Genomic DNA, 12,974 nt, shown 5'->3' with positions numbered 1-12,974 from the left:
CGTCAGGCTGGGCTGGCTCCATGGAGGCCTGGCCTGAGGGTGCACAACCCCTGCACAAGCTGGGTGACAGCAAGATCAGCCAAGGGCATGTGCTAGTGGACTAGGCCAGTGCCATGTGCAGCGCCAAGGTCTGGCAGGGTGCCAGAGCATCTCCCTGGAGGACCCAGCCTCCGGCTGCCTCAGGGCATGCTCCTGGGCATGCCGCTTTTTCCAGCATGTTCTCTTTTGATACTAGATTCTGTGATAGCTGGGGGAGGGGCCAGACAGCACAGCCCAGGGCTGCAAAGCATCTGGGGGTGCTGGAAGACTAAAAGTTAACTTGAATTGGAAAAGAATCTGGGACAGAAGTTCTATAAACTGGTTTGACCTGAATCATTTAAGTCTGATACTACATCCAACCAGGTTTATCTTAAATTGGTTTCAGCCATTTTGAAAGCAGTTTATGTGCATTGAACTGCTGTTGCGTTACAGATTTGAACTGGTTTCAGGTCACTTGTACTGATTTATGTGTAACTTTCGTCCCTAGCCTGGGTATTTAGTTCCCATATAAAAACATCTAGCACTGTTACTGTGCCAACTCACTGCCCTTTGAAATAACATAAGAATACAGACCCACACACACATCTATATCAATATATAAATCCTCCGCAAGTGGATAAGTGTAACTGGTATTTATACACCAACCTCAGGAGGTCAAATTAACTCATTTTAACTGTACTGACTTCAACAGGGTTACGTGAAGTTGACCCTGGCTCATTTTGTGTGCTCCTAAAATTATCTGGAGTATTACTGAAGTGATGAATCCAACTGTGGTTGTGTTATTTAACTATAGGTCTAAACTATGTAACCTTACTTTTTGCGAAGCACTTTTTTGGACACTGACACATACACTGAATGATTCAATTGAGTACCAACGTACCTGCAAGAGAATCCATTGTGTTAAAAACATTTTGACCTGTTGTGGTCTTTCTAGATTCTCTGCAACAGAAAAACTGCTCTCGTATTTTTCTGTGGTCAAAAAACAAATGAAAACTAAGAGCTGGCATTTTCTGAGGGGTGCCTTGTGTCCGAAAAAGTTGAGAACCACTGTTTAAACTAGCACCATATAGTTCACAAAGAGGTGCAAGAACCACACACCACAGGCAAGTGTGACATTAAACTGAATGTTTTCCTTTTTTTATTAACTAACAGCATATAAATTCTGAAAGTTGACTCCTCTGCTTACACAGAGGTGAACCAGAAGTGGCTTCACTGGAGGTTAGTGGAGTAGGCGGTCGAGGAGAAGAGACAATCAGTCTCTGTTGGTAAAACACAGAATTCAGCTCAACACTGTCCAGATTAGAAGGATAAGATTAAAGATGAAATTTTAAATTCTCCCTGGCTGTCAGGCAGTAATCTGAAAATGTAAAGCACACAAGGCTTCTGTAGATAGGACAGAATTGCTGCTGAGCCAAATTAAAAGATGCTACTTTTCAGAAGAAAAGCTGCCAATAGGTGTTCTGTAAATCATTTGTGCCAGCAGGCCGACCCCATTATGTCAGCTAATCCTGGAAATACAGGAGGTAAATTTAAATCTTCTAGTATGGAACAGTTAATCAATATTCTAAATGTTTTTCTTACCATTTATTCTGGCAGAGAAATGAGTGTCTTATATTCCTGTTAATCTTTTGCCACAGACAAAAACTTTCTGAGTAGTTATCATGTCTGGAAGAAGATACCCAAATCAGAGGGGTTTGTTTATATATTTTACAGAGGGACAGAAGTGTAATGTCATGTGAATGGATCCTGTCTCCCCTGTGTCTGTCCTCTGCAGAATGGCAAAGGAACAGCAAGATCAGAGGCATGGAAGGGAGCGGGGGTAAACAGTCACGGAGGCTAAGTACAGATAGTCAAAAAGCCTGAGGCTGAATCAATTCAAACTTTGCATGTTAGTCTAAACTGTGTAGATTGAACTAATAAGCAAGTGAACAGACATTCACTTTTGATTCCGGAAATGTAGCCACATGCCCGCAGTGGCCCAGGCCAGAAGCCAGAGGGCTCCAGGGCATATCTCCCTGCTCAGCTGGAGCAGGCAGCTTGGGCCAAGGCATGCCCGCCCACCCTGTGAGGGATGGGGGAGGTCATCGTTGAGGAGGTGCAAGGCATGCTTGGATGTTGGGGGACTGTGAGTGAACTTGAACCTGGAGGGGATCTGGGACAGAAGTTCAATAAACCAATTTAACCTAAGCCAGTTAAGCATGATGTTACATCTATCCAGGTTTATCTTAAACTGGTTTTTAGCCATTTTGAAAATGGTTTATGTGCACTGAACTACTGTTGTCTTACAGATCTGAACTGGTTTTTGATCACTTATACTGGTATATGCGTAATTTATGTCCCTAACCAGAGTGGCAAGTACTGCAGCACTAAGGAATAACGTTCACTTGGCCTTTGCACAGAGTACAGGCACAGTACCTGTATTAGTCCCTCAACAACCCAACATGTATGTATTCCCCCATGTTTCCTTTTGATGCTTGCCCTCTACCTATTTACTGATCAGTGAAGAAGTAACACTTGAAGTCAGTTGATCCTCAGGCCAATGCACGGCTGCTTTTAACCCTCTACTAATACACCTACACAGCACTTTATAGCAATAATTAGCACCACGTTAACGTCTAGCTTCTGTCTGCAAACACTGGGCAGAATCCTGTGTGATGCTTAGCATATCTGAAGCACCCAAAACTGTGAGTCAAGTATGTAGTTAAGCATTTTATTTGTAATATCTGGTCACTGCATCAAAGCCTTGTGATATTTGGTGTTTTTCTTTAAAGTTCAGTTTCTGGAATTATGTGAATATATGTGAGCATCTCACCTTTTTTTTATTAAAAAATCTGCAGCCCTCATTGCTTAGGAGAAAAGAAAGCCTTACGTGTACTCAAAGAGCTCAGAAACCAAAAACCAAAATAAAAAGAATGATAAAAAATATATTTTGCTAAAAAAAAGTCATGATTTTTACTCAAGCTCGTCTTATTTGAGTTCCTGACTCATCATTTCTAGATGCTCTGGGTGGCACATAATGAAGGATTCCCATCTGCTGCTCACTTTTCTGATGTGCTCTTGAGATGTAGGAACAAGTGTAGAAGAGTTTGGTAATTATATGCCCTCAGTCTGAAGGGTCTGAAAGTTTAAAGTCTTTCAGTGCTCAAAACCATCACACTTGCAATGGTATATGCCCCAATAGACTACTGCGTTCCTGAATGGTCCAGAAGTTGTCACACTAAAAGCTTGACACTATTTAACAGAGCACTGAGCCTCAAAACAGCCTGCACAACTTAAATACAGAAAGATATATTCCCTGTACTCCTAGGCATTAGACCAAGTGACATAAGAAAATGGACCCTAAGATCATTACTAGCAATAGAAGTAAGAGACTGTGACAGTCACTTGCTCCATTGACTGTTAACTGAAGACCTGAATGACTGTAGGCTACTTACACAGCGTTTTATGCCAACACCAAATGAGTCCCCCATTGGATAGGACCATGACAGAGAAGTGTGGGTAAAACTGAACAGCCTGAGATCGGGATACAGATCTCAAAACAACACTTCACAAGATGAACACGTTGGACAGCCCCCTGTGTGAATGCGGCATCCAACAAACAGCACAGCACTTAATCAAAAGCTGCAATCTTTACAAATATGCAGATGGGACAGATGGAATCCACACATTAATGCACATATCAGACAGTGGCTCGTAGATTTGGAAATTGATATATGATGCCATACAAAAGAGTCTGAAGGCTCGTCATTTTACTTTGTTACATTTGCATCCATTGCCCAGACTTCTACAAGAGCACAAATAACCTTCTCTTCCCTTCTGCATGCTCTACTAAGACTCTGAGGACCAAGTCCTTTCTATGGAATGGAAAAATGCTTGGCTGTTTCGTGGGTTACCTGAGGAACCTGGGCAAGATTTTCACAGGAAGTCTTTTGCCATAGCAATCTGTCTAACAAACACACTTCCTTTACAAAATGTCTGCTAACAAAATACCCACAAAAGCCACTGTTTATTCTTCTTGATATGGAGTACATATATCAATAATGTAGAGATAACATAAGGACTAAGGCAGTTAAAAAGTCCAAGGCTAAATTGATTCAATCTTCACAGGTTGGTCTAAGCTACATAGATTGAACCAAGAAGCAAATGAACAGACATTCACTTTTGATTCTGGAAATGCAGCCACATGCCTGCACCAGCCCAGGCCAGAAGCCAGGGGGTGCTAGAGCACACCTCTCTGCTTGGCTGAAGCAGACAGCTTGGGCCAAGGCTAGCCTGCCCACCCAGCAAGAGGGCTGTTGCAAGAGAAGTGCAAAGCATCCTTGAGTTAACTTGAATCTGGGGATTTGGGACACAAGTTCAATAAACCTCTTTAACCTAAAACAGTTAAGTCTGATACTACATCCATCCAGGTTTATTTTAAACTGGTTTTGGTCATTTTAAAAGCAGTTTATATACACTGAACTTCTGTTGTGTTACAGATTTGAACCACTTATGCTGGTTTCGGTATAATTTCTGTCCCTAGCAGGGGTGCTTTAACTAAGCTTGTCGAACAGAGTGGAAGAATCATTTCCCTTGATTTTGACATTCCTATTAACACAACCCAGTGTGCCTTTGGTCTTCTTTGCAGGGTATACTGTTGGCTCATATTCAGCTTATGATCCAAGATAACAACTAGGGCCCACACTGCAGTACTGCAGTTTAGCCAGTTATTCTCCAGTCTTTATCTGTACATGGACTTTGCACTTGTCCTTATTGAATTTCATGGGATTGCTTGAGGACCATTATTCCAGTCTATCAAAGTCATTCTGGATCACAGCTCTGCCCTCCAGAGTGTCTGCAACTTCACTTAACTTGGTGTCATGCACAGATGTCCTAAGAGTGCACTCAGTTATTTCATCCAAATCATTAATGGTGATTATGAACAATACCAGAGCAAGGACCAACTGCTAGTGAGCCCAACTTGAGACCTCATCCCAGGTAGACATCAGACCACTGATGACTACTTGTTGAGCCCGCCAATCCAACCACTTGTGTATCTAGTACTTCCAGTACTTTTATCTAGTCTCTATCTCCTTAGCTTCTTAAGGATAATGTTGTGAGAAACAATGCCAAAAAACTTTCTAAAATCAAAGTATAATCTCACATCCATGGCTCTATCCCTATTCACAGAGCATGCCACCTTATCATACAAGGAAATCAGGTTGGTTAGGCATGACTTGCTCATGGTGAATCCATGCTGGCTGTTCCTGATCACCTTGTTCTCCTTCTGGTCACTTCACAATAGACTCCTTGAGGACCTGCTCTATGATCTTTCCAGGTATCAAGGCCATGTCTTCTCCTCTTTGTGTTTTCTATAGATGTTCTACAGACTGATCCTTTGAAATAATGTTAACCCTTTCCAGGTGCTAAGTACCCTAAAAATGCACTTGAATTTAATATATTTTATAGAAGTGTTGCCACTGGGTGCTTTTGGTCATTCCTAGATGCAGGATAGATAGGCATTTTATGGCATACTGTTGAAGGCAAGGATCTGCCTGATAAGGACTTAGCTCATCTGGATACAGAATAGTACATATACAAGGAAACAATTCCTTAGAAGACCTAAAGCAAAAACATATACTAGAAGTCAACGCTTCAATATTTTGGCAAACCAATTTATATTAATCAAACACTTCTTCAGCATCCCAGGTCTTACTGTATTAAACATTTCCACTCGCTAGGTTATACATATATCATAGTCATAAGTAATTGCATCTGAATGATCATTTTTCAGAAACTTTTCTCAAATATGTAATCGTTTTGTTGTATTGCTAATATTGCTATTAATTCTGCCTTTCATAATGTTTATACTATATTCCATTTTTAAAGAGCCTTATCTCAAATACCAAGTCTTTAACAAAACCTTTTAGATTGCTCTCAGTAGCATTAGCAATTGTTTTGAAACTATTACGAAGGAACACTTTTCATGGGAGATGAGCCTATGAACAATGAAGCTTCTCCATACATACAATGTGTCTGGCTGCCTGGTCCCTCTAATATTTTAATTAAAGTTTAGCTTTAAGTCTCATTTTCAAAGTGGCACCGTATTATCCAAAAATGTATGTTTAATAAAAACAAGGTAAGGTATTTTGACTTGGTTTAATTTTTGAAGGATTTTTTTAGAAAACGTATGAAAATGTAATCGTTGTTATTTTGTTTCAGGTATAAAACACAAAAGGAGCTGCTGCTGATAAAACACTGCAGCTAACAAGTCAACAGATGTTTCGTTCTGGTAAACCTGTATGTGGATGCATCTACATGATCCACATACACAGAAGGTCAGTTGAGGTTGACTGTTTTCCAAAGACATCGATACCTTCATATCATTCCTAGTACATCAATGGGCCTTTTATACGGAGAGGACGGCTTCAGACAGTGTTGATGAACTGACCTGGTATGTGACTTTTAAAATGATGGAGGACTGCCTCAGTGCAACTTATTAACTATAATATCAAGTGCATTAATAATTTTCCATCAACTTCGTTCTCTAAATGCATTCCTAGCTTTTTAAGGGTGAATATTTTTCAGCATGAATATTTTTTCAAATCAAATAGCTAATGCCTATGGAAATACATTTCTTGTTAACTGTCATCTTCTCATCAATAACTTACAGAGCTTAACTAATAATAAAAATACAGATATGCAAAATGAGAATAAAAAGAAGCAATGCAGAATCCCAACGTCAGTCACCATTAACCCTAATACATATTCTGATTTAACACCACCACTGAAGTATATATATTTATACAAAATTTGTCAACCTGATACCAAGTAAAACAGACCAATTAAAAGGGCATCAATGTGAGGGAACAGTGTAGGAAAAATGAGGAATCAGGAATAATTATGGAGAAAATCTTGACATATCTGCATTGTGCAAGTGAAATACATATGGATATTTATATACTTTCTAACAAGAAGCACACAGAATTAAATATTTAGTATGTAAGAACATTGTGGATGCTCTTTCATAAGGAAACAATAAATGTTAAAGAATATGGGAGTCAAGTGTAAAACTGTCTTTACATTAGATTGTACCTGTAATAAAAAAACTGAAAGTCTTTAATTTTTGTCCCACTGTGAAGACAGAACTAGAAATGGGCCAACCGGATCTGACTCCGAGCTAATCTGGTATCTTCAAACAGGAGATCATCCTAGCACTGGATTGCTGAAATTGTCTGGCATAGAGATATTTTGGGTTTTTCTTTTACCTCACATTCTTCCTTGCCCATATTGTACAGTTTTGTCTTGTCCAAAACTCTGGTAGCTGCATGTACAGCCTTGAGCAAGTGATTACTCTCTTTAAAATCCAGAATCAATCCCATAAAATACCTGGTTAACTCGATAAGCATTGGGACCACAGTTACTAGCCAGGACACTGGGACCAATTCAAAGGGGGCATCTGTGCTGAAGTCATTTAAATCTTTGTCCAGCCCCTTCAGCATGTAACTTGCACCAAATGCATCTCTTACATTTACACCCCCTCAGTCCAAATACTGAATTTACTCAACTAGAAGACAACCCTATATAAGATGACCCCCCCAAATATTAGATTCTATATATGAAAAATGTATACATTTGTTATAATTTTCCAAGTATAGACTCTAATTATTGGAGGTTTGCCTTGCTTTTGTCCCTCACCCACCGCTACAAGAGTGGAGGTGAGGTGGCCCCCTTGTCCTCTGTTTCCCCAACTTATTTCCCTGAAGCCCCTTCTGTTCCCCTTACTGTCAAACCCTGCTCTACCTGAGCACATGGAAGTGATGGGCAAATTTGAAAACAGGGATGGACGAATTTTTAACACAGGCACTTCCACAAACATACTTTTAAGCAGTACTTTTCTATCTACTTATATAAACTATGTATAATGTTAGTCCAAAGCCAAAACGCTCATGATTTACCATATAGTTCATTGGACTGGGCCCCAGTCCAATAGTCAACAGCATTTCAAGCTATGGTGACCCCACAGCTCAGCAGTATGTGTGTGTACTTTGGATACAACCCACACCCCTCATAATGGATTCATGTGCTAATTAGCACCCTGCTCATGGCTGGAACTGCTGTTCTTCTCACGAGTCTTGAATTCCTTCAAAAAACTATATGCAGATGAGGCGCAGGGCAACCCAGTGCAGTTCCACCTTATGGAGGGTGGGGCCACACTAATCATATGTGACAGGCTGAGCAAGGGGGCAACAGAGGGATTCTGGGTGAGCTGTTTAGGACCCCATTTGGTGATGTTTACCAGACATTTAAGGGTGGTGAAGAACCAGGAATGATTTGAAATGGGAAAAATGGTGCAACTCAGCTGTGGGAATGACAAAGAAATAAAAATATCTTCAGTGTACTGGCTCTGATTTGAAACAGAGCTGGCAGTGAGCAGGACTGAGTGCAATGGGTAATACCATATATCTTATTCAAATGGGCTGCACTAACCTATGCTTGTTGTAGGTTCCCATCAGTATGTTTACCCTAAATTGACCATTTGTTTGATATGCATTAGGGCTGTGAGAAGCTTTGGTCCCTGAATTGATTCGGCAGAGATCTGGCTCGATTAGATGGCTGAATCTCTGAATCCGAATCGAATCAGAGGACCCTTTAATCTTTCCGAATTGAATTGGAACCCTCCAAATCGATTCACAGAGATTCGGAAAGATTCGGCGATTCAGACATAGACACAGCTTTAGATGTTTTTTATACATACCTCTAGGTAGCAGGTGGCTCACGAATGCTGCAACGCTGGGGCACATGGAGTGTCCCACAAAAGGGTGTGGGGCTCCCCAGTGCGGTTGGCAGCAGACCCGGAAGTGGACCAGAAGCACTTGCGGTAGGTAGGATGCTCTATCCACCCCAGCATCATAGAATCAATGAGTCAGAAGGGACCAAGACACAGCATTCACAAATGGTGCCTGGTACCTCAAGGTATGTAGAAAAAACATTTAAAGCTGTGTCTATATCTGAATTGCTGATTCTCTGAATCAGCATCGAATCTTGAGATTCGGACAAATCTAACTGGGACAGTGATCCAAATCAACGAATTGAATCACTGTCCCCAGTTCTGGCTGAATCTGAATCGAACGTGGCCCACACTCCTAATAGTCTTGCTCAGTGTTGGCTGCATTTTGATTTCAGTTACTGAGGACGTGCCATTTTTGCCAACAGTTTAACAACAGATAGTGAATTTAATGAGGTTTCCTTTTATGCAACTGGAAGATGAAGAACTTTTTCCCCCCATACAGATTGGGGAAAAAACCCATATCATTTATTCAAGCAAATATGGTATAAATTGGTGTAACTAATGAGATGAAGGGACTGGAAGAGGGTGCACCTTAAGCCAGTTCAGTCACCTTTGTACCTAGCCCATCAAATATATTATCTTTCTCTGGCTTACACTGACAGGGTAGCAGAAATGCTAAGACCATAGCCAAAATTGTAGTAACGCCCTGTTCCTGAATCAGTGAACCAATGCAATCTCTTATTTATTCATGTTCCTTATTTGATACCAGAGTATGTGATGTATTATAATATATAGTATAATGAACTCCAACATCAGAATGAAAAGAGCAAAATCCAGCTATATACAAGACTATATGGATATCTGCACATGCAGCAACAGCTGACAGACTGCTGATCGATATCATTTTGTACTTTTGTGTTGCTTTCTAACCGCAGCCGTTACAAGTTTCTCTTACCTGCAGATTTGCACATGCTGGCAAATCATTGTGGGTGGGTATTTCGTTGTTGGTGGTCTCTGAACCCACAGTCCTGTGTTTGAAGGCTGTTGTAGTTGTTGCTGCAGTGGTCTGTACTGGTAGGATGGGCTGCCACACGTTTACATCCGTACCATTACCAAAGGCCTGAATTGCGTTTTCTGTAGAACACGATTATAGGGAAAATACGGCATAAAAAACAAATACCACAGACAACAAAACTGACATTTCTGACCTGCTGCTATTGAACAGAAATAGCTTTGGTATTGTTCTTTCACATAAAAAAAACCCTGTCCTTCTGCGTAGAAACTCAAACTTTTGTTTTGATAAGCCTACTTTAATTAACTTTGAATGCATGTCAGAAATATGAATTCTGGGGTCACAGATTTGTCTCTCACTGTATTCCAACGGAGGTTTTCAGCCATGCTTGAGAGAAGCTCTAAACCTTAGATCTAATGTAAGCAAATTAGCATACCATGCAAGTGCCTCTAAACTTGATTTGTGAGATTTAAGATTTAGCCTGAATGCCATGTCCTGCTTCTGATAGGTTTTGCAACAAGCCAGTTTGCCTGTAAACAGCTGGCAAAATACTAATTTATTTCTACACCTTGTTTCGTTAAAACAAGTATACCCATAAATACAAAATGGCTTAACTAAGATGATCCTTTCCTTCCAGTTTCCAAACAACATCTGCATAATTAGGTGAGAGAAGCATGCTTAAGCTAAAAGTTTAGAATATAAAAGTTAAAAAGCTTATCACAGTTTCATGGGATTAAAGAGTGTGTTTATGGCAAGAGTAAATTGGTTGCCTTTTTAATATAAACGAATAGAAAAACAGTTTTTAATCAGGTCTTTGGGGACTCAAAACGGATTTAGGGATTTCTTATTTCAAATTCATTGTATAAGAATTCAAACAATTTCACTTGGGATTTATATGTGAAAGTTATTAATATTAGCCTTCACTGCCATCCATCTCCTTATAAAATCATTTCCATTTAACTCTGATCTTAGAAAGACATGCTTTATTCTAATATTTGCTCTAAGAGTGACAACAAATACCGCAAAAGATTTATATAAAAGCACCAAAATGGGTTCGATTGACAGGGGGCAAGTGAGGATTGTCTGAAATAATTTTCCTGTCCTGTGATCATTCTTAAATAAGGTAACGTGAAGCACGATACTTTCTATACCATAAATGCACACAAGTGACCAAACAATGACCTAAGCTCAAGGCTTTCTGACTGGCAGACTACAGGCTGCACAAGGTCCATTTGGGATTAATATGTAGTTGCCAGGCTCCTACCAGGCCACTGCTCCCCTTAAAGCGCTGGCTGCTGCTGTATCTGGGGTCTCTAGCTTCCCCCCTAGCTTTTGCCTCCTGCTCCCACCCCAGAAAGTTGGGTGGGGTGGCCCACAGTGCCAAGGGAGCCTGCAGTGCAGTACAGCAAGGGGGCTGAGGTGGGAGCTGCTTGCTCATGTGGTACAGTACGGGGGAGATCAACCCTGGGGCCTGTGATTTGTATTATTGTGGCTCTGAAGGCATGCAGCCCCTGCTGGCGCAGTCTGCAGCCACTTAGAACAGTGGTCCTCAACCTTTTTCCCGGCAGGCCAGATGGGCAGTGCTTGGTCCATCTCGGGGCCAGATCCGGTGAGAGGTCCCAATCTAGCACCTGGGACAGACATGGTGGTGCCCCATCTGGCAGCATGGGGTAAGTGGGGAGTGGCCTGACCCTCATCCGGCCACATGGGGGAAGGGAGATTGACCTGGCCACATAAGGAAGGGAAAGGGGGATGACACAGCCATGATCCACCCATGCAGAGGAAAGGAGGCCAGACCCAGCCCTGTTGGAGAAGTGGGCATGACCTGGCCCTGGTCCGGCAGTGCAGGGTAGAGGGGCTGTGGCCCAGATCTGACCCACTGTTGGAGGCTTGGGACTTTGGCAGGTGGGGAAGGTGGTGGTATTTATGACCATCACTCCCCACTGCTAGATTTCCTGACCCGTGGGGAGCCCCGTGGGCCAAATGCCATGGCTCTGCAGGCTGGATTTGACCACCCCTGGCTTAGAGTTTGGACAGCCCTGAGCTAAATTAAATGGCAGGCCAGCTCCTGTAAGAGAAGCTGCAGGAAATAAGCAGCATATGGAGACTTCCTTGAGCTTTCAAAACAAAATTACTCTTGTAATCATCTTTTATTTTTGCATCTCCTGCGTTTCTGTTTACAACAACATTTGTATGTCTTCAAGTCTACTGTAGGCTATAAACACAAGAGTGAAGAGATACCTCTGGAACCAACTTCCAAGAGAAGTAGTGCAGGCTCCTACCCTGGGGGGTCTTTAAGAGGAGGTTAGATGAACACCTTGCTGGGGTCATTTGACCCCAGTGCTCTTTCCTGCCAGGCAGGGGGTTGGACTTGATGATCTGCGCAGGTCCCTTCCGACCCTAGAAACTATGAAACCTCAGATGCTTCAGTGGACGGTTGGCTGTTTCTATAAGCTGTATTTTGTATTTTCCCCCTTGCTTGCCAATTCTCCATCAAACAGGACATACTCTCAAATCCTTCTAGCACTTACATACATGCATATCTCAAGTGCTACACTGAACAGTGGGGCTGTGTGTGTGCACAAATGTTTGTAGGGCTGGGGCTGAAGTGAGTAGAATAACTGAAAACTCTGCTACAGGAAACATTTTGAAAGGTAGTAAAAATAACGTTTAAGCAATTTGTAAAGATCCAGTCTGTATCTGAAAATGAACTAAGTGGAAGTTCTCTTGGGATAAAAGACCCCATTGACTGGTGGTCAAATGTTTTCCAAATAAACCCGGAAAATGTAATTAAGGAAGTATGCAATCCCATGTTTTAAAACATAGCATTTCTGCAGGGACCCATGCTTTCTGTTTTTAAAGTTTATGTTACTTGTAAAATCTGTAAGTCCCAAATTCTGTAAACAGATGCACTGCAGTTAATACACGAGAGTTAGGATATAGTCCTGCATTTGATTTCATTAGCCCCACTCACTATAAGGTGCCGTTAGTTCTGGTTGGGAACTTGCTCGTGAAATGGTTTAAATTAGGAAATGTCAATACCAACGAGAAGCTTTCCATGACAATTATCCACTTAAACTAAACTCTTGTCGGGACATCTCGCTCCGGGGTGAAATTTCTGGTCAAAAGCAAGAGAAGCTGCAAAAGGTCCAA

The 12,974-nt window shown here is 41.5% G+C and overlaps 1 protein-coding gene across 2 annotated transcripts in view; it reads right to left on the bottom strand.

The window, feature by feature from the left end:
- The window catches only part of GFRA1 (GDNF family receptor alpha 1), a 213,904-nt gene that overhangs the window by 34,103 nt on the left and 166,827 nt on the right, over positions 1–12,974 (bottom strand). For both annotated transcript variants that reach the window (XM_019555818.1, XM_019555820.1), the window contains exon 7: positions 9,765–9,943. In XM_019555818.1, the coding sequence (XP_019411363.1) occupies positions 9,765–9,943 (179 nt within the window). The remainder of the gene's footprint in view (positions 1–9,764; positions 9,944–12,974) is intronic.

Source organism: Crocodylus porosus, unplaced genomic scaffold, assembly GCF_001723895.1.
Source record: "Crocodylus porosus isolate Cpor-Errol unplaced genomic scaffold, CroPor_comp1, whole genome shotgun sequence".
NCBI classification, from domain to species: Eukaryota; Metazoa; Chordata; order Crocodylia; family Crocodylidae; genus Crocodylus; species Crocodylus porosus.
Note: the sequence above shows the minus strand (reverse complement) of the source record. Positions and strands in the feature narration are given on the sequence as shown.